Source organism: Leptopilina boulardi, unplaced genomic scaffold (assembly GCF_019393585.1).
Source record: "Leptopilina boulardi isolate dan_hultmark-lab unplaced genomic scaffold, ZJU_Lbou_2.1 LbouV2_392, whole genome shotgun sequence".
Lineage (NCBI taxonomy): Eukaryota > Metazoa > Arthropoda > Insecta > Hymenoptera > Figitidae > Leptopilina > Leptopilina boulardi.
Window position 1 is genome coordinate 3,127,720 of NW_026137965.1, and position 23,207 is coordinate 3,150,926.

At 25.3% G+C, this 23,207-nt stretch overlaps 2 protein-coding genes across 2 annotated transcripts; both read left to right on the forward strand.

Annotated features, from left to right (window-relative positions):
- The first annotated feature begins 11,959 nt into the window (after positions 1-11,959).
- On the forward strand, positions 11,960-16,841 carry LOC127288676 (uncharacterized). Its single transcript, XM_051316282.1, has 5 exons — positions 11,960-12,284; positions 13,889-13,950; positions 14,742-15,265; positions 15,339-15,753; positions 15,854-16,841. The coding sequence occupies exons 1-5, from the start codon at positions 12,267-12,269 to the stop codon at positions 16,176-16,178; spliced, it is 1,344 nt and encodes a 447-aa protein (XP_051172239.1). The 5' UTR covers positions 11,960-12,266; the 3' UTR covers positions 16,179-16,841.
- A 3,688-nt stretch (positions 16,842-20,529) lies between these two features.
- LOC127288575 (uncharacterized) lies at positions 20,530-23,144 on the forward strand. Its single transcript, XM_051316111.1, has 3 exons — positions 20,530-20,701; positions 22,635-22,696; positions 22,780-23,144. Exons 1-3 carry the CDS (start codon positions 20,681-20,683, stop codon positions 22,898-22,900), a joined length of 204 nt encoding a protein of 67 aa, XP_051172068.1. The 5' UTR covers positions 20,530-20,680; the 3' UTR covers positions 22,901-23,144.
- Positions 23,145-23,207: the final 63 nt, after the last annotated feature.

A 23,207-nucleotide genomic window follows, 5' to 3' on the forward strand; every position in this document is an offset into this window, starting at 1 on the left:
AATTTCCATGGAAAATAAAATTTCTATGGAAAATCAATGAAAATTTAATTGAATTTTCTTGGAAAATCTAAGGAAATTTCATAGTAAATTTATGGAAAATCTATGATGGAATTTTTATTTAAAAAAATTGATGGAAATTCCATGGAAATTTAATTGAATTTTCTTGGAAAATCTAAGAAAATTTCATAGTAAAATGGAAAATCTATGATAGAATTTTTATTAAAAAAAATGGAAAATCAATGAAAATTTAATTGAATTTTCATGGAAAATCTAAGGAAATTTCATAGTAAAATGGAAAATCTATGATGGAATTTTTATAAAAAAAATTGATGGAAATTCCATGGAAATTTAATTGAATTTTCTTGGAAAATGTAAAGAAATTTCATAGTAAAATGGAAAATCTATAATGGAATTTTTATAAAAAAAAAATTTATGGAAATTCCATGGAAATTTGTTTATGTTTATGAAAAAACAATGGAAATTTCATAGTAAATTTATGGAAAATCTACGATTGAATTTTTATAAAAAAAAATTGATGGAAATTCCATGGAAATTTAATTGAATTTTCTTGGAAAATCTAAGGAGATTTCATAGTAAAATGGAAAATCTATGATGGAATTTTTATAAAAAAAAAATTTATGGAAATTCCATGGAAATTTGTTTATGTTTATGAAAAAACAATGGAAATTTCATAGTAAATTTATGGAAAATCTACGATTGAATTTTTATAAAAAAAAATTGATGGAAATTCCATGGAAATTTAATTGAATTTTCTTGGAAAATCTAAGGAGATTTCATAGTAAAATGGAAAATCTATGATGGAATTTTTATAAAAATAAATTGATGGAAATTCCATGGAAATTTAATTGAATTTTCTTGGAAAATCTAAGGAAATTTCATAGTAAAGTGGAAAATCTATGATGGAATTTTTATAAAAAAAACAATTGATGGAAATTCCATGGAAATTTGTTTATGTTTATGGAAAAACTGGAAATTTCATAGTAAATTTATGGAAAATCTATGATGGAATTTTTATAAAAAAAATTGATGGAAATTCCATGGAAATCTAATTGAATTTTCTTGGAAAAACTATGGAAATTTCATAGTAAATTTATGGAAAATCTATGATGGAATTTTTATTTTAAAAAAATTGATGGAAATTCCATGGAAATTTGTTTATGTTTATGGAAAAACTATGGAAATTTTATGAAAAATTTCATATAGAAGGACTATTGAAAATTTTTTGATTGAATTTTTATGATGGAAATTTCTATGGAAATTAATTTATGTTTATGGAAAAATTCTATATTGAAATATTATGAAAAGTTTATAGAAAGTCTTTGCAAAAATTTTAAGGGAATTTTTCTATATGAAAAGTCCAAGAAAATTTGATAAGATTTTTTTCTTGAAAAAAATTAATAGAAAATCCATGGAAATTTAATGGAATTTTTATGGAAATTCCTGAGGTCACTTTCCAAGGGATTTTTTTTTTTACATGGGGCAAAAACCGCGTGAAAGGGAAAGGATGTCATATAGAATATAAGAAAGTAAAGGTATGCGTTGAGAGACGCAAAAGTTCAGATGCAACTGAATGTGATCTTTTGCTCTCACAGATCATGACACTTCCGACAGTCAAGAACTTTTTTTTTTATATACACAATAAGTCACGTGACACTTCATTTATAAATATAAAACGAGAGAAAATGCTTTAAAAAAATTTTGTTTATTCTACTTTAAAAAATTTTTTTTTTAAATTAATTTAAAAAATAATAGATGAAAAATTTGAGTTATTTTATTACAATTAATATTATAATAATTAATAATTAATAATGTAACAAATAGAAATTATGAAAAAATATAATGATTTCTCTAATATCAGTAGTAACAGCGTTTTTAGTCAGACAGTAATTATGTCTCTGGGTGAAGTTATAAATAAAATAATTTAGTATAGTAAAACTATGCAGTGATGGTTTTATTATTATTATTATTATTTATTTTTATTATTATTATTATTATTTTATTATTTTTATCATTATTTAATTATTATTAAATTATAATTATATTTAATCATTTTTATTTTTTATTATTTGATGGTACACTGAAAAAAATTCTGGTTGAAATAAACATAATTCTGATTAACTAGAATAATTAAATTAAATTAATACAGTTTATTAATATTAATATTTTTTATAATTAATTATTAATAATTAATTTTTATTATTTATATTATAGTTAATTAAATTAGTTAAATAAAGACAAATTAGAATTTTTTTACAGTTTCAAAAAATGACAATTTCCATTGAAATTCAAAAAATTTCAATTAAAAATTTTTTTGTTTATAAATAAAAATAATAATTATTATATATTATTATAATAATTTTTTTTATATGTAAAATTGAATTATATATTATAGCTATAAAAGAAATAAAAACACATTTTATTATCATTTTACTTGAATTACATAAACAAAAACAGAAGTATATATACATTTGTCATTTAATAGATTTGATGTAAAGAGATTTGTCAGTATATATTTTCTTAAACCGCAATGTGCCATTAATCATTATACTTGAAATACAATGTGGTTTCAAGGCATCACTTTAGATTAATATATATTAAAAATTTATAGCCACTGGAATTTAAAAAAAAAATTTTTTTTTAAATAAATAAATATGAAAATTTATATTTTATTATAAAGCAGATAGAACATTATAGAATTGCTTTTAATTCAATTTAGGAAAAATGGCAATTTCAATAAATTTAATAAATTCTTGAAAAATTAAATTAAATTAGTTAAAAACTAAATTAAAACATTGTAGAATTGCTTTTAATTCAATTTAGGAAAAAGAATCTTCTTGAAAAATTAAATTAAATTAAAAAAATATTTTAATGAATGCTTCTACATATATAGTATAAAAGTAATAATGCAAATGAATTATCTACAACTTTTATCGTATACATAATTTCTCCTTTTGAATTTCTCGTGCATAATTTTTTTTTTTTATTTTACGTTTCTTGAAATAGAAAATGATTAATGATATTTTGCGGAAATATATATATTATTCTTTTTGTAAGTGATCTGAAAATTTATTTATTCACTGCACTGAATATTCAGATATTAAAAATACTTTTATTATGAATTTTAAGAAAAAGAGAAGCGAAAACTTATAAATTGCGAGCAATTAAATAAGAAAAAATTTATTTCGAAATAAAATGAAATACACTAACCTTTATTTATGTTTATCACATAAGATTTAAGTTAAGTTCACAATCACAACACTTGAAAATTTTTAATTATTTTTATGGTTCAAATAATTATCAATAATTTATTTATTATAAATGAACAAAATTTAAGTAATGCACGCTTGATAAATATTTCTAATGCGTTGTCAATTAATGCAATTAATAATTTCCTATTACACAATATCATAATCGACATATATGACATTTGTAAACAAACAGGGTTGGGAAACAAGAGCCCAAAATATATTCGACAAAGCGAATTTCAATCCTACCCAACTCTGCTTTGGACGAACATATTTTGGGCTCTTGTTTCCCAACCCTGTTTGTTTACAAATGTCATATATGTCGATTATGATATTGTGTAATAGGAAATTATTAATTGCATTAATTGACAACGCATTAGAAATATTTATCAAGCGTGCATTGCTTAAATTTTGTTCATTTATAATAAATAAATTATTGATAATTATTTGAACCATAAAAATAAAAAATTAAATTCATGTGCCTTACAAAATTTATTTTATTAAAAAAAAATCTTTATTTTGAACAACGATATGTTTCTCCCGAATAACGAAAACTTTCGCTGTTTTAGTGAAAAATATCGCTGTTTCAGTGAAATTTATCGCTGCTCTATAGATAAAAAATTGTTTTCTGTGTAAAAAATAGTAACTTTATTAATAAAATATTATTTTTTTAAAATAAAAATTAATTTTCTTTTATATTTAACACAATAAATTTATTTTTAATTAATTTTAATTATTCTTAATATAAAAATTGTAACGAATTTATTGCGTATTTAATAATTTTTTTTTCAAGGAAGATTTTATATTTAAATAAGAAATTAACATAAATAATTAATTATTAAAATGAGAACAAAAGTTTTTGATATCCTTCCCTCTTTCACGAAGGTTATCGACTTACTTGCATAACAAATATAATAAAAGATAACAGACTCTCAATTAGAAATTATTTCCTTCCGGAAATATATATATGATCAATTCGTTACACACCCTATATAAGATAATTAAATTCAGATTATAAAAGACGATTCTCCTTTTTCTTTTTCCTCTCTATAATATAATAAGGAAGAGGAACTAAAAAAGGCCGTCAAGAAAAGCTTCTTGTTAATTTACGCGTCTAAGAAAGTTTTATGAAAAATATGCGAAATTATCAGACAATATTCATTATAAGATTCACGTTAATAATTAGTAATTAAGCGATTAAATATTAAAACATTGTAATAATCACACCTCCCGCATATAATATTGTATATGTGTGAGGAAAAGAAATAGAAAGTGCGAGCAGATGTGTCGAATATAATCGTGAGAGACCCTCTCGGCGGAGTCTTTGCCCTTTCATTTCACTCTCTCCTTTATCCTCTCCTGCAAAAGATCCAATTATATACTTTGCAGACATACACTCTTATGCGCGAATCGATGACGAAAATAACCTCACCGACTTGTAATCACTCTCTCATGATTAACGACTTTTATTTATATATATATCGTTTTAGAAACAGGATCTTTTTCTTTCTAGAAATGCATTTGTTTTTTTTTCTTTCATTCATTTAACAATCTTTCAATTGACAGAGAAATTAGATTTTGCTTCTGTATTCTTTCAATTATTTTTTTTTTATTGAATTTTGTTTTTTGCGATTTTTGATTTTAAACGGAACATTTGATTAGTTTTGTATTATTATTATTATTTTAATTAAAATAATTCCACTGAAAAAAAATTTATTTGATTCAAATAATCGGTTACTTATTATCAATAAAATATTTATTTGGATCAAATAATTTTTATTTTAATTAAATAAACTGTATACTTAAACCAATAATTTCTGTATTTTAAACAAATATTTAATTGACTTAAATAATAATTATTATTTGATACAAGTTAATATTTCTTTGATATACAAATAAATATTTATTTGAGGCAAATATATATTTATTTGATACAAATAATTTGATATAAATAAATATTTATTTAAATATTTATTGGATAATATAGTTAAGTAACCGATTATTTGACTTATCAAATAAATATTTCCTTGAAACAAATAATTTTTATTTGAATTAAAAAAACTGTATTTGAACCAATAATTTCTGTATTTGAAACAAATATACCATTTAATTGACTCAAATAATAATTATTTCATACAAATAAATATTTATTTGATAATAGTCAAGTAAACGAGTATTTGAATCAAATAATTTTTGTTTTCAGTGTCCCTATTATTATTATTATTATTATTCATTTTAAAGAATTTTTTTATTAGAAATATTATTTTTTAAACGAATTTTCATTTTTCAAATTAACATTTGACAGAATTTTTCTTCTTTTTATATGAATTTTTATGTAACAAAATTTTTTTAGCTACCGAATTTTTATTTTGTCAGAATTTTTATTTTCTAGTCATTTAATTTACGTGAATTTTTATTATTTTTTTGAAAAATTTTAATTTAACAGAATATTCTTATTGAAATCGCGAATTTTTTTGCGATTTGAATTTTTAAATGACAAAAATTCCAATTCACCAAATTCTAATTTTTTCGCATTTTTATTTATACAAATTTTTATTTGTCCGAAATTACAAATGTCCGAACAAAACAATTTGAAAAATTTTGGCGCAATTTTTTAAATTGACCAATCACAATTTTCTTGATAATTTTTAATTGGTCAATTTTGAAAAATTGCGCCAAAATCTTTTCTTTCAATTGTTTGTTTTGGCCATTTATAATTTTGGACAAATGAAAATTCGGTGCCTAGAAAATTTAATCAATGAAAAATTCGTAAAAATAAAAATTAGGACAAATTAAAATTCGGTTACTAAAAATTTTTGTTAATTAAAAATTCGTAAAAAAAAGAAAATCTGTTAAATTTTAATTCAAAAATTTACTATTATTATTATTATTATTATTATTATTTTTCGGTATTAATAATAACAATAATAATGCCAATAAAATTAAATGTAAGTAATTAATCATTTGTTTAATCAACCACATTTTTTTATTTGAATATAATAATTTAAATTAATTACTATATATGTAAAAGTAATTTATTTAAATGATCTTAAATTACTTTCGAAAAATAATAACGAATGAAACAAATGATTAATGACTTTTTTATCGAGTAATTATGTTTCGAATATTAATTAATTCGATCAAAAAAAAAAAAATTATTATACCTACGATAAGGAGGAAAATATTCTTAATTTGAGAGGAATTTTTTACTGGACATGAACAATAAGAAAAATTGCGTTTGAAATTAAAGAATTCCTTTGCTATTAAGAATATTTAAGTTTAGTTTATTATTATCTACGATGAAGAGGAAATTATTCTCAATTTTAGAGGAATTTCTTAATAAATCATATGTAATAGAAAAAAAATTGTATTGAATAATAAAGGATTCCTCTGTGATTAAGAACATTTGTACTTAACTTATTATTATTACCTATGGAGAAAAAAAATATTCTTAATTTTAGAGGAATTCTTTACTGTACAAATTTAATAGGAAAAATTGCATTTGAAATTAAAGGATTCCTCCTCTATTACAAATATTTGTATTTAATTTATTATTACCTATGATAAAGAGGAAATTAATCTCAATTTTAGAGGAATTTCTTAGAAAATCATATGTAATAGAAAAAAAATTGTGTTGAATAGTTAAGTATTTCTGTGTGATTAAGATTCTACTTAACTTATTATTATTTACGATGGAGAAAAAAAATATTCTCAATTTGAGAGGAATTCTTTACTGTACACATTTAATAAGAAAAATTACATTTGAAATCAAAAAATTCTTTTGCTTTTGAGAATATTTGTATTAAACTTATTATTTCCTATGATAAAGAGGAAAATATTCTCAATTTGAGAGGAATTATTTACTGTACAAATATAATAAGAAAAATATTTTTCATTTGAAATTAAATGATTTCTCTGCTGTTAAAAATATTTGTATTTAATTTATTGTTATCTACGATGAAGAGGAAAATATTCTCAATTTGAGAGGAATTCCTTAGTAAACATATGTAACAGAAAAAAATTGTGTTAAAAACTAAAGAATTTTTTTGTGTATAATATATTTAGTACATTATTAAGAATATTTGTATTTAATTTATTATTACCTATGATAAAGAGGAAAATATTCTCAATTTGAGAGGAATTATTTACTGTACAAATATAATAAGAAAAATATTTTTCATTTGAAATTAACTGATTTCTCTGCTGTTAAAAATATTTGTATTTAATTTATTGTTATCTACGATGAAGAGGAAAATATTCTCAATTTGAGAGGAATTCCTTAGTAAACATATGTAACAGAAAAAAATTGTGTTAAAAATTAAAGAACTTTTTTGGTATATTATATTTAGTACATTATTAAGAATATTTGTATTTAACTTATTATTACCTATGATAAAGAGGAAAATATTCTCAATGTGAGAGGAATTCTTTACTGGACATATATATGTAATAGGAAAAATATTTTTCATTTGAAACTAAATGATTCCTCGGCTATAGAAAATATTTGTATTTAATTTATTGTTACCTACGATGAAGAGGAAAATATTCTCAATTTGAAAGAAATTCCTTAGTATATAGTATATGTAATAGAAAAAAAATTGTGTTGAATAGTAAAGGACTTGTGTGTGATTAAGTTTCTACTTAACTTATTATTATTTACGATTGGAGAAAAAAAATATTCTCAATTTGAGAGGAATTATTTACTATACAAATATAATAGGAAAAATATTTTTCATTTGAAATTAAATGAGGAAGAACTCTTCACTCTTGAAGAATTGGAAGCAGCAGGTAGAAGATTGAAGACAGGCAAGGCGCCTGGAATCGATGGGATAAGCAACAAGATCCTAAAAGAGGTGATTGTTGTTTCCCCCCAGATTTTGCTGGACATCTTCAATCGCTGCCTAGAGAGAGGAGAGTTCTTTCCAGACTGGAAGAGGCAAAGGCTGGTCCTCCTAAGAAAGGGAGACAAACCTCTAGATAAGGTCTCATCCTACAGGCCTATATGCCTGTTGGATACGATGGGCAAACTTCTAGAGGACATGGTTCTGCAGAGAATGCAATCTCACTTGACCGGAGAGAATAGTCTATCCGATAACCAATTTGGATTCCGCAAAGGTCGGTCCACAGTTGATGCCATAAAGGCAGTTGTGGACCTCGCCAGAGAAGGGAAAAACAAATTGGGTCCAGATAAGAAGAAGAGCTTCTGCGCGTTGGTAGCAATAGACATACGGAACGCGTTCAATTCCGCGAGATGGGAAGATCTCATCGAGTCGATGATACAGAAGGGTATACCGCCCTACCTGTTGCGGATAATGGATAATTATCTAAGCGACAGGTGGGTTATTTACGAGGGAGACACCTGCATTCTCAAGGAAGAGATGCAGCGTGGGGCCCCTCAAGGCTCGAGGGTAGGACCATTTTTATGGAATGTATCTTACGATGACTTCCTGAGAATGGACCTGCCCGAAGGTGCGGTGATCGTCGGCTTTGCGGACGACGCGTTGATCGTGTGCACTGCCGACTCGGCGGAAGCTCTGGGGACATTGGTGAACGAATGTCTGCGGCTAGCAAAATGCTGGCTGGAAACCAGAGGTCTTCAAATGGCCCTGGAAAAGACCGAAGCATTGCTGGTCACAGACAGACGTGGTTATACATCCCCACGAATCGTGATAGACGAATTCGAGGTCAAGTGGAGGAGACAGATAAAGTACCTTGGTGTGGAATTGGATGGAAGGTTAAATTTCCATCACCACATGGCTACGGCGTCAAACAAGGCGATTGAATGTGCGGCTAATCTAGCACGGGTGATGCCAAATGTTGGAGGCCCCCGTGAGAAGAAAAGGAGACTGGTGGCGAGTGTCGCCCACGCTAAGTTGCTTTACGCAGCACCAGCGTGGGCCCCCTCCCTGAGAACAAACAGATGTTCAACCATCTGTAAAAAGATGCTGTCCGCGCAGAGATGCATTACTTCACGTATTGCCTCTGCTTATCGGACAGTATCTACGAGCGCTGTGCAGGTCCTTGCAAGTGTCCCGCCAGCAGATCTTTTGGCGCTTGAGAGGGAGGAAATTATCCTCCTTCTCAAAGAGGCGAATTCCTCTGAAGAGGAAGATCGACCCAGCAAGGACCGCATCCGCTTCGAAGCGAGGCACAGGCTCGTCGAAAAATGGCAACGAAGATGGGACGGGGAGGTAAAAGGTCGATGGACTTATCGCCTTATACCGACACTCGCCACTTGGTTAAGTAGGAACCATGGAGAGGTCTCCTACTACTTGACACAAGCGCTGACAGGTCACGGATGTTTTAATTCGTACCTGCAGCGCTTTAAGAAGAGAGATAGTGAGGCGTGTGCTTACTGCCAGTTCCCTGTGGACAACGCAGAGCACACCCTCTTTGCCTGCAGTCAATGGGACTTGGAGAGGCAGGCCATGTTCACCGGTGTAAACACTACAGTTACACCGGAGAACATGGTAGCGCTGATGATCCAGTCCCAGGAAAACTGGCGGCTCATCGAGACCTTTATCATCTCTGTTATGATGAGAAAGGATCTCGATGGCCGCAGAAAGGCGTAATAAACAGTATACAGTTTTTATTTATTTTATTTATTTATTTGTTCATTTTATTATTTATTTTGTCTTTTATTGTCTTTTTACAAATTTCTGTTTATTTATTTTAGTCTTTTTACACTTTTATGTTATATTTTGTTTGTTCATTTGTCTTTTTACAATTTTATTTTTGACTTTTGTTTTATTTACTTTTATTTTATTTATTGACTTTTTATTATTTTCTTTTCTGGTGTGCTGTTGATTCCGCTTGACATTGATTTTGTTTTAAAATTGATAACGCAGGAAGGCCGCAGGAATGGACGAAGTCGCTTTTGCGACAGAGTTGGAGCGCCACCCTCGAAGGCAAAAGTCTTCACGACGGTACCGAGGGTGGATCAAAGGGCTCCCAAGAAGGGTTGACGGGTTTTAGTGGGTCGGGGCTGGTAGTAGTTCGCCAGCTTATTTTGTTTATTGTTCTCCTTTTTTTTTTTTTTTTTTTTTTTTTTTTTTTTTTTTTTTTTTTTTTTTTTTTTTTTTTTTTTTTTTACCAACCCCACATAACCTTGGCATGCGGAAGCCAAGGTATCTGTATACAGATTTTCCCAATAGTCCCTAAGCAAAAAAAAAAAAAAAAAAAAAAAAAAAATCTCAATTTTAGAGGAATTTCTTAGAAAATCATATGTAATAGAAAAAAAATTGTGTTGAATAGTTAAGTATTTCTGTGTGATTAAGATTCTACTTAACTTATTATTATTTACGATGGAGAAAAAAAATATTCTCAATTTGAGAGGAATTCTTTACTGTACACATTTAATAAGAAAAATTACATTTGAAATCAAAAAATTCTTTTGCTTTTGAGAATATTTGTATTAAACTTATTATTTCCTATGATAAAGAGGAAAATATTCTCAATTTGAGAGGAATTATTTACTGTACAAATATAATAAGAAAAATATTTTTCATTTGAAATTAAATGATTTCTCTGCTGTTAAAAATATTTGTATTTAATTTATTGTTATCTACGATGAAGAGGAAAATATTCTCAATTTGAGAGGAATTCCTTAGTAAACATATGTAACAGAAAAAAATTGTGTTAAAAACTAAAGAATTTTTTTGTGTATAATATATTTAGTACATTATTAAGAATATTTGTATTTAATTTATTATTACCTATGATAAAGAGGAAAATATTCTCAATTTGAGAGGAATTATTTACTGTACAAATATAATAAGAAAAATATTTTTCATTTGAAATTAACTGATTTCTCTGCTGTTAAAAATATTTGTATTTAATTTATTGTTATCTACGATGAAGAGGAAAATATTCTCAATTTGAGAGGAATTCCTTAGTAAACATATGTAACAGAAAAAAATTGTGTTAAAAATTAAAGAACTTTTTTGGTATATTATATTTAGTACATTATTAAGAATATTTGTATTTAACTTATTATTACCTATGATAAAGAGGAAAATATTCTCAATGTGAGAGGAATTCTTTACTGGACATATATATGTAATAGGAAAAATATTTTTCATTTGAAACTAAATGATTCCTCGGCTATAGAAAATATTTGTATTTAATTTATTGTTACCTACGATGAAGAGGAAAATATTCTCAATTTGAAAGAAATTCCTTAGTATATAGTATATGTAATAGAAAAAAAATTGTGTTGAATAGTAAAGGACTTGTGTGTGATTAAGTTTCTACTTAACTTATTATTATTTACGATTGGAGAAAAAAAATATTCTCAATTTGAGAGGAATTATTTACTATACAAATATAATAGGAAAAATATTTTTCATTTGAAATTAAATGATTCCTCTGCTGTTAAAAATATTTGTATTTAATTTATTGTTATCTACGATGAAGAGGAAAATATTCTCAATTTGAGAAGAATTCCTTAGTAAACATATGTAACAGAAAAAAATTGTGTTAAAAACTAAAGAATTTTTTTGTGTATAATATATTTAGTACATTATTAAGAATATTTGTATTTAATTTATTATTTCCTATGATAAAGAGGAAAATATTCTCAATTTGAGAGGAATTCGTTAGTTGTGTTTATGTAATAGAAAAAGAGATTAAATTTAAAGAATTTCTTTGTTATAAATGAATATTTACATTTTCGGTGTGTGTGTTTGTGTGTGTTTAGATGATATGATGCACAGACATAAATCTTTAGAGTGCAAATTTCTCTGTTTGACTCTGGGTCACGGTCGTTGGGGCACCACTCGTTGGACGAGTATTTCCTCGTTCACCCAAGTCTCTCACACGTTCTTCACCGCACAAACGATACCGTTCCCCACCTGAACTTCCGGTAATCCTAAGAGAGACAGTATAAATATAGCCAGAAAGGCTTCACATATATATGACAGTATCTTCAAGTCTGTCTTGTGGATCACAAGGAAGTCAGGAAGTTCCTTGACTTTATGGTGGTGCCAATCACGAGACATAATGGCACCAAAACTCACCGTAAGCACACACAAAACACAAAAAACTTTTTTTTTTTCTAATAAAACAATGTTTTTTTTTTTTTTGTTATATCGTGATTAAAACAAAAAAAATTTCAAAAACAAATTAATTCAAAATGATTGGATTTTTTAAAAGTGTGAAAAAAATTTTTATTTTTAATTTTCTGAAAAACTAAAATGTGTTTTCATGTAATATTATACGAACAGTGAAGTGTCTGACCAAAAACTCTGTTACTACTGATACGATGGACTATTACTTTTTTTTTTATTGTCGTTGCTGTTGATTCTTTTTCAATAAATGAAATTGAATTTCAAATTTTTTTTTTTATTTTAGTATAGAAAAAAATTGTTTATTTGTAGTTATTTTAAATATTCGCTTTTATTGATAAAATACTATATTTTGTTTAAAGAAAAAGTTTTTTGATTCAAAGAAATGTTTTTTTTTAAAATTTTTTTAATTGAAAAAAGTATTTTTTAAAAATTTTTTAATATTAGAATTTCTTTGATTCAAAGAAATCGTTCTTAGAGCAGAAGAAAAAATTCTGTTTTGTTTTTTATGGTACTAAAAAATTTGAAAAACTATTTTTATTTTAGTTTTTTTTTTTTTTACTAAAACATCACAAAATTTTAATTATATTTAATAATGATATAAAATAGTAATTAAATTATTGATTATATTTATTTATGATATAATTAAATTATCGTGATAATATAATTAAATTATTTTTTATATTTAATTATGCAGGGAAAAAAATCTTTACCTGGAACAGCGATATGTTTTACTAAAACAGCGAAAATTTTCTCTATTCTAGAGAAATATATCTCTGTTCCAGATAAAGATTTTTTTCTATGTGTCATTAAATTTGTTTTTATAGATAGATTTTATTTTTTCATTGTGTACTTTTTACAAAGTTTTACAATTTTTTCTTTCCCACTAGTTTTTAAATTATTTTTTATATTTAATGATTTATTATAATTATTAATTATATTTAATTATGTTATGATTAAATAATTAAAAATAAAAAAAAAATAATTAAAAATAAAAAAAAATTAATAATGATAAAATAATTAAATATTCAAAGTAATTTCCTAGTTTTATACATTTGAATGAAATTGATTTAATTATTTTTTTAATTTATATGTTAAAAAAATACTTTTGTTGAAAAGATTTTTTTTTATTTTTAAATTAAGTAAATGTTTCTTTAACTCTATATACGAATATTTAGAATTTCTTTGATTTAATGAAAAAAAGTTTTTGAATTAAAAACTAACTAAAAAAAAATTTTTTTAAAATTTATTTTAAATCAAAATTAATCAAAAAAAAAATTGATTTCTTTAAATTAAAAAAAAAAATTTCTTGTTTTATTAAAGAAATATAGAACTATTGTTAAATTAAAATTTATATTATTTAAATCGAGTATTTTTTTTTATTATTATTGAATTTTATAATAAAAAAAATAAAGAATTATAAATAATTCCACCTAAAAGTAAAATAATTCACAAAAACTGAAATATTTAATGGAAAAGTAATCTTCATTTTTTATGGGAGAAATAAACTTTTAATTTGACAATGAAAGAAAAAAAAAAATTTTCATTCTGTTTCAGCTTAAATGTCTAATACTTGCTACAGCGATAGCAACTGTTTCTGCCACATTTGGGAAAGAACAGTAAGCAATTATTTTTTAACAATAACTTTTTTTTTTATATAAACAATTTGGAAACGGAATAAAATTGCAAGATTATAAAATATATATATATATATATATAAAGAATTTTTACGACTACTGTGTGGATAGTAAAATGAAAATGTGAAAGCTAAAATGTATTTTAAAATTATTTATTATAGAAACTAGTTGTTTTTTAGTCTCACCTGTTGATTGGAAATTGTAATATATATAAAGTTCATTAAAAAAAAATCAAAAAAAGAGATAATGAGGAAAAAGTAAATTAGAAGTTTTTAATTACAATTTTATAAATATTTTGAATTACATTGTAAATAATAAATTATCACTATTATATGAAACTAAAGAGTGTTAAAAAATTAAATTAAAAAATAATTAAAATATTAAAATTATTGTTATTGCTAATTATTCGTTATTATTCGTTCGTTCGTTATTATTATTATTATTATTATTATTATTATTATTATTATTATTATTATTATATTGTAATATAAAATATTTACAAGACATGGACAATGCATTCACTGAATAATAATAATAATAATAATAATAATTACACTGAAAAAAAATTTATTTGATTGATCAAATAAATATTTACTTGAACCGAATAATTTTTATTTGAATTAAATAAATTGTATTGGAAAAAATAATTTTTGTACTTGTAATAAAATAAATAAAAATATAAATTTTTGATTTAAAAAGAAAAATTAAAATAATTAAAACAAAAATTTTAATTGTAAAGAACAATTTTGAAATAAAAAATATTTTTTTTCCAGCGTACATATAAGAATACATTTAAAAGAACCAGAACACCATGAATCAAAAATAATTCAATCTCACGATGACCATGGTCATGGGGGCGGTGGAGGATATGGAGGAGGAGGAGGAGGAGGTGGTGGCGGGGGAGGTCACATAGAATTTACGAGTCCAGGAGGTGGAGGAGGCTTTGGAGGCGGTGGCCACGATGATTTCGGTGGAGGATTTGGAGGTGGTGATTTCGGCGGAGGCCACGGTGGAGGTGGGGGCGGTGGTTACGGTGGAGGAGGAGGAGGTGGTGGACACGGAGGAGATGATTTCGGAGGTCATGGTGGAGGAGGTGGTTTCGGAGGATATGGGGGTGGAGGAGGAGGAGGTGGACACGGAGGAGATGATTTTGGAGGCCACGGTGGAGGCGGTGGCTTCGGAGGACACGGAGGAGGAGGAGGAGATGATTTTGGAGGCCACGGTGGAGGCGGTGGTTTCGGAGGATACGGAGGAGGAGGAGGCGGTGGTGGTGGAGGACACGGAGGAGGATTCGGAGGTAAATTTTCCTAAACAGTTAGCAAAGTTGGTTAACTAGAACGAAAAAAATATTTATTAAATTTCAATTGTAGGTGGACATATTATAATCAGTGACATAGGAGGTGGAGGCGGTGGTCACGGAGGTGGACATGGAGGAGGCGGTGGTTTTGGAGGCGGACACGGAGGAGGTGGTTATGGAGGCGGTGGAGGACATGGAGGAGGTGGTTTCGGAGGCGGTGGCGGTCACGGAGGAGGTGGTTATGGAGGCGGCGGTGGACACGGGGGAGGAGGAGGTCATGGAGGCGGCGGAGGACACGGAGGAGGTGGTCATGGAGGCGGCGGAGGTCACGGAGGAGGTGGTTATGGAGGCGGCGGAGGAGGTGGTGGATTTGTAGTCAGTTCTAGCTTCGGAAGTAGTGGTTATGGAGGCGGTGGTCACGGAGGTGGAGGTGGAGGTGACGACCATTCTTACGCATCCAGTGGCCTTTCTTCTGGTTTTGGAAGCAGGTAAATCTTTTTGTTTTTTCTTCTTCTTTCTTTTTTTTGGTTTTCTTCTTTTCAAAATATTCCTTGGATCCAAAATCACAAAAAAAAATATTTTTTTCAGCGGTCACGGATCTTCGGGACTCGGAAGTTATTCGGGAGGACATGGAGGTGGATCTTCGTTCAGTGGAGGGGATTCATATTCAAGCGGACATGGATCGTCATTTGGAGGCGGAGGTGGAGGCCATGGGGGTGGAGGTTCTTACTCGGGAGGTCACGGGGGTGGGGGATCATTCTCGGGAGGTCACGGAGGCTCATTTGGAGGCGGTGATTCCTACTCCATTGCTCACAGTGGAGGTTCGTCGTTCGGTGGTGGATACTCTGCACCCTCTGGAGGTGGAGGAGGAGGAGGAGGCGGCGGCCATGGTGGATTTGCTGGTTACCCATAGAGATTAATTTATAATTTTGTAAAATTAAATTTTCTCTCAAAAGAGAATTTCTTCAAAGACTTTTTTGTAAACAGAAATTAGATTTAAATTCTACTTTCGAGTTTTTGCAATTTTAGATGTAAGTTATTTTTTTTTAGTAAACATCCCCATTAATTTAGTAAATTAATTGTTTTCTACTGTTCTATTTTAACAATTATTGTATGACTCGATTTTGATTGTATTTTTTTTTAATTTTAGTGCATTCGCACTATGAATTTTTGTTTCTATATGAAACATCTAGGAAGAGGAATTGTTTAAATTTGAAAATAGAAATTCTTTTTTCTAGATGTTTTATTAATTTATTATTATTTTTTTTAGGATTGACAATTTTCATCTAATAATTTATTATTGACTTTGCTTGAATAAGCTATTGTTACATGTAATTTTCGTAGTGCTTGCATATTTTGATGATTCTTTTTTTTTTTGTTACTGTCGGTTTTTTTTTGTGTTCTTGTTTCTTTTAGAACAAAATGTGTTGACGAGAAACGCAGTCGTTTCAAAAGATGTGATAAACAACATTGTTGTTTCCGCCAAACTGTTTTTATTTTTTATAGAATACTTTTTCTGTAAATATTTCTGCTTTTGCAGCGTTGCTTTTTGTAATAAAACATTTACAATTTCTAATTCTTGTGTTTTATTAAAAATTAAATTAACAAATGACATTATATTATATAATAATAGAATATATATTATATATTAAAAATATATTATATTATATAGCATACATTTTTTTTAAAGAAATAAAATCAAATGATCCTGAATTTCTTTAATGTTTCCTACTGGAATAAAAATCATTAAATTGTCCTTTAAAAAGTTTTATTTTCTTCATATGTACAATTTTTTTTTTGCAAATTAAACGAATTATCGATTAAACTATAAATTATAGGTATTTTGTCGATTCTTTTAATGAAACATTATTATTCTCTGTTTAGAAATACAATTTGCGATAATTTTCTAACAGAGATATAAATTTTTCTAAAAAAAAAAAAAATATTATGGTATATCTGATTTCTGCATAATATGTGCAATTTCACTATAAGTATAGCCTATTATAGAGTTGTTTCAATGTAGGAAAAATATTTTTGAAAAAAAACCTAATAGAAAAAAATTTTTTCTTTTTAAAAAAAATCTTGAGTTATAAAATTGTAATTGGCTTTTGTATTGTTGAATCAATACATTATATATACTCATAGGAGCAAGTGAAAAGCCTGTATGTTATAAAATGTATTCACGGAAAAAGTGAAAGGGATGATCATGTAGGAAGAGGATTTCTCTCATTTTTGCGAGGTTAACCTAACATTGAAATTGACCTTATGAGATTCACTTTCAGGATTTTATTAATGTCAAGGTTGTTGACCGGGTGAGAAAATTTACCGGTTTTTTTATTTTTTTTTTTTTTTAATTATTAATTTTAGTACATTATTGTACGTAGATTATTATTACAAAAATAATAGAAAACCAAAAAAAAAATTTATTTGATTTAAATACTCAATTACTGGACTATTATCAAATAAATATTTACTTGAACCAAATAATTTTTATTTGAATTAAATAAATTTGATTTGATACAAATAAAAATATTTATATTTGATAATAGTCGAGTAATCGAGTATTTGAATTAAATTTTTTTTCAGTGAACCAATTTTATTTTTCTAGAATAACTTTTATTAATTCTGATTAAAAATTAATCAGCAATTTGAAAACAATTATATACCTTTTTTAAATAATTTACTTTAAAATCATTAATTAACTTTCATTCAAGATTGGTGAAACCTAGTTGCAGTTTAGCTATGTATATATTTGAAACAAAGGAACAATTAAATGTAATCAAGTTTCTCGTTTTGAATATTTCAGTTATCGAAACACGTAATATAAAATAGGAAAAATTGTTACGCAAGTTTATGTCATTTTGCGTACAAAATGTAAAATATTGCTAAAACAGTAACACAAGAAATGAGACAAAAAAATGATCGGGTTAACAATTTTTAGTGCGGCATTTCTTTTTGTTTCTAACAATGGCGTAGTATTTAAACAATTCAAAATTTATAAATAATAATAATAATTGGTAAATTATTACTCATTATTATTATTATTAATACTTATTAATTATTTTTATTATTAAGTATTCTTATTATAAAGCATTTTTATTATAAAATGTATTTTTATTCCTAAGTGTTTTTATTATTAAGTATTTTTATTATTAAATATATTTTAATATTTAAAAAATTAACAAGATAGTAAAAAATTTTGGAAAAATAAAAATATAAAAATTATCGACTTCAAAATCTACCTTAACGACTGATGGTAAAGAAAACGCCTAGAATTTTCTACAAATATTTAACATCAGTCGGTTAGGTAGATTTCTATGTCGGCAAATTTTTTATATTTTCATTTTGCAATAAAAACTGTTTTACCATCAATCGGTAAGGTAGATTTCTATATAGGTAATTCTTACCTTTTTGTTTTTTTTTAATTTACCATCACTCGGTTAATTAGATTTCTATGTAGGCAATTTTTTATATTTCCATTTTCCAAAAAAAACTTTTACCATCAATCGGTAAGGTAGATTTCTATATAGGTAATTCTTACCTTTTTGTTTTTTTTAAATTTACCATCACTCGGTTAGTTAGATTTCTATGTAGGCAATTTTTTATATTTTCATTTTCCAAAAAAAACTGTTTTACAATCAATCGGTAAGGTAGATTTCTATATAGGTAATTTGTACCTTTTTTGTTTTTAAGAAATTTACCATCAGTTGGTAAGGTAGATTTCTAGGTCGGTAATTATTTAAATATTCATTTTTCAAAATTTTTACCATTTGTCGGTAAAGTAGATTTTTAGGTCGGTAATTATTTATTTTTCAAAATTTTTACCATTTCTCGGTAAGGTAGATTTCTAGGTCGGTAATTTTTTATATTTTTATTTTGCAATAAAAACTGTTTACCATCAATCGGTTAAGTAGATTTCTATATAGGTAATTCTTACCTTTTTGTTTTTTTTGAGAAATTTACCATCATTCGGTTAGGTAGATTTCTATGTAGGCAATTTTTTATATTTTCATTTTGCAAAAAAAAACTGTTTTACCATCAATCGGTAAGGTAGATTTCTATATAGGTAATTTGTATCTTTTTTGTTTTTTAAGAAATTTACCATCAGTTTGTAAGGTAGATTTCTAGGTCGGTAATTTTTTTATATTTTCATTTTTCAAAATTTTTACCATTTGTTGGTAAAGTAGATTTTTATGTCGATAATTTTTTATTTTTCAAAATTTTTACCATTTGTCGGTAAGGTAGATTTCTAGGTCGGTAATTTTTTATATTTTTATTTTTCAAATTTTTTTACCATTTTGTTAATTTTTGAAACATTAATATATATTTAATAATAAAAATATTTTATAATAAAAATACTTAATAATAAAAATATTTTATAATAAAAATACTTTATAATAAAAATACTTTATAATAAAAATACTTTATAATAAAAATACTTAATAATAAAAATATTTTATAATAAAAATACTTAATAATAAAAATATTTTATAATAAAAATACTTTATAATAAAAATACTTTATAATAAAAATACTTAATACGTGGGTTAACTGTATTTTCATTATTAAGTATTTTTATTATTAAATATTTATTTATTAATTATTTTTTACTATATTAATTTTTTGTATTTTTAGTACTTAGTATCTCGAACCTTGTATTGTGGATGCTGGGAGAGGAAATAAAATTATTATTATTATTATTATTAATTATTATTCTTTTTAATAACTAACAATAATTATTTATTTTATTATAATAATAATAATAAATTAATAATATATAATTATATATATTTATATATTTATTATAAAAGCGTTAAAAAAAAATATATTGCGGGAAACAAAATCAATAGCCAATTATAAAATCGGTGATTAGTGCATAATAATATGCGCCAATACATAATATTTCCGGTGTTAATCATTTCCGGTGTATTTTTCATTTTTAATCGAGCGAGAAATAGAGGAAAAAGTGAGAGTACTTCCTATACATCTTTGAATATAATTTGTATAAATCCGGTGCGTTTATCTTCTTGTATAGTTTCATCTGTATATATATATATATAGCATCGTTGAGAGTACACACACTCATAGAAAAAAAAATATATCTTTATCGTTTTGAAATCACTTCCTACATGTTCTACGACAATGCGTACTTCTTAAGCATGTATAATTGCATTAATAGTGAGATAGAGTGAGAGTGTGTCGAAAAAGTAGTGGGGTTTGGGAAAAATGTATATTATTTTCCATTGCTCGCGGAAAATGTTTACGTTTATATAAAGCCCGCAAAATGTTAATTCCCTTTTAGTATTTTACCGTATTCCCACGCTGATAAAACAAGAGCAATTTCAAAAAAAAAAATTTTTTTTGACAAATTTTTAACAATTTTCTCGGGGGTACTTTAAAAGAAAAATACAAAATATGGTTTATATTCGATTTCAGGTAAGTTGTATTATGTCAATTTTTTTTTATTTTAATAATATTTCGGATTTTTTTGTTCTTTTATTTATTTTTTATTTTTACACTTTTATTTTATTTTTTTTTAATTTTTACATCTTTCTATTATTTTTTTTATTTTTTAATTTTTACACTTTTTTATTATTTTTACAGGTTCTTATTATTTTTTTTAATTTTTGCACCTTTTTACTATTTTTTATATAAATTAATTTTCAAACTCGTTTCTTCATATTTGCGCATAAGAATAAAAATTTTCAGTTTAATTTGTTTTTGTTTTTTTAAATTAAATTATAATTTGATACTGGAAGTTATAATTATTAAAAACGCAAATAAAATTAATGGCTTTTTGTAATAAAAAATTAATAAAAATTATTTTTTTCACAAAAAAATAAATATAAATTAATAAAATAAAAAATTGAATACTATAAAAATAATATTTTTATAACTATATAAATATATTGAAAAACGTGATATACTCGATTTGAAATTTCTCTCTCAATGATTTTATGTATTAAAATTGTTATAAATTTTTAATCGCATCAAAAGCGCACTTTCTTCAATTACTTGAAATGCAAGTAGTAGTAAATAAACTTGAGAAATTGGAGAAAATAGCAAAACATGCCTATATGGCTTCTCCTCTCTTGGGAAATATTTATTTATATATATATAATTATTAGATAAACTCTCAATCATTATAATTAGTCTATTTCAACGAGGTAATAACAATAACCTCTTTGTCGTTAATCGCGAGACATCAAATTTATATATGGTTGTAATTTTCTTTTGTGTATTATATATTATTATACTTAACTTCTTCAGCTTCCAGAATTAACAGTGAATTTTTTTTTTCTCGGGAAATAATAATTATATTTATTTTTCTAATTAATAATTATATTAATTAAAAAAAAGTGCAATATATGTATACCATATTATTAAGGGGAGGGATCGGTGAAATTTCAACTCATTGAAATTAATGTTGTTAAAGGGTGTCGATTTTTTTTCTGGCATATTATTTTGAATCTCAAATTATTGTGAATTGTCAAAATTTAAAAAAAAAACATTTTTTGACTATTTTTAAAATTTTATTTTTGGAAAATATTAAATTTTTTCAAAATCCATACGATTGATTATTCCGAATCATGAATAAAACCTACAAAAAAAAATTACCGATAAAAAATAATAAAAATTGTAGAAGAAGTTGAATTTTTAAGGAATAATTTGATCAAATTGAAGCCAAACATAATTGTTTTGGTTTAGGGGTAACAATTTTTTTTTACAAATTTTTTTAAAACCTGAAATCATATTTCACTAAAAATGAAAAAAAAAGTTATTTTGAAAAAATTTTGTATTTTTTTTTATTTTGAAAAAATTTTATTTTTTAAAAATTTAAATTTTTTTAAAATCCATACGATTGATTGTTCAGAATCTTGAAAAAAGTGTATTAAAAAAAATCAGCAATGAAAAACAATAAAAATTGTGACAGAAGTTTAAATTTTTAGTTTTTGAAAATTTCGAGTTTTATTTTAAAAATTATTAATAAATTAATTGTTTATCAATTTAATTTAATTTTAATATAGTATATTAAAGTTTTAAATACTCAATATTAACTTAAAAAATAAATTGACAACCTGAAATAGCCTCAATTTTGAAAGGTTGAAATTTCGGCGGCCCCTCCCCTTAATTAAAACTATAGATTATAATTTTTAATTTAAATATTGAGGAAAATCTTTTTTAAAAAATTTTTGTTTGGTTTTTTTAGCAACGAAACTTTTTTTTCTATTTTTATTTAATATTACGAAAAAAAAGTAATTTCTTAATTTTTCCAAAAAAAAAACTTTTTTCAATTTTTTTCTAATATATGAAAAAATTTTGATTTTTTTTTTAATTTTTTAAAATATATTTTTTTTTGGAATTACAGGTTATTTTCGTGATGATTTTTGCTTTGGGATTAATATCAGCCATGCCTCATCCGTCAGATCAGTGAATATATTTTAATTCTTGTTATAATTTTTTTTGTTTTTTTTTCACAAATTCTTTATTAATTTTTTTCATTTTTTTTTTAGCACTCACATTAAAATTCACGTACCATCCTATCATCACACTCACAAGCATACAATTCTAAAGAAGATCTACATTCCTGTGAAAGTAAAGAGTGATCATCATCATCATCATAAACATTGGTGAAGAGTAGATTAAAAAAAAAAAAGAAAAAGAAAAAAATTGTCAAGTCGGAAAAATTTATAATCATCCATGTAAATATTTATTGTAGTAGCACTTGTAATTAGGAATTTCCATAATATATAATAATATAGGTATATAAATAATTTTTTTTTTTTATCACCGTTGACTTTCACTAGATATTTAATTATTATTATTATAAACACAAAGTTCTTTATCTTATTTAAAGAATTTCAAATCTACATTTTATTTGAACAATTAATTATTTAAATCGTAAAATTTTAATTAGTTCAAATGTATAATTAAATCAAAT

Coding starts and splice junctions, on each gene's coding strand:
- LOC127288676 (XM_051316282.1), top strand. Junction 13,951..14,741: donor GCCACATTTGGGAAAGAACA/GTAAGCAATTAT, acceptor TTTTTTTTCCAG/CGTACATATAAGAATACATT. Junction 15,266..15,338: donor ACACGGAGGAGGATTCGGAG/GTAAATTTTCCT, acceptor TTTCAATTGTAG/GTGGACATATTATAATCAGT.
- LOC127288575 (XM_051316111.1), top strand. CDS start 20,681: ATGGTTTATATTCGATTTCAG. Junction 20,702..22,634: donor TGGTTTATATTCGATTTCAG/GTAAGTTGTATT, acceptor TTGGAATTACAG/GTTATTTTCGTGATGATTTT. Junction 22,697..22,779: donor ATGCCTCATCCGTCAGATCA/GTGAATATATTT, acceptor TTTTTTTTTTAG/CACTCACATTAAAATTCACG.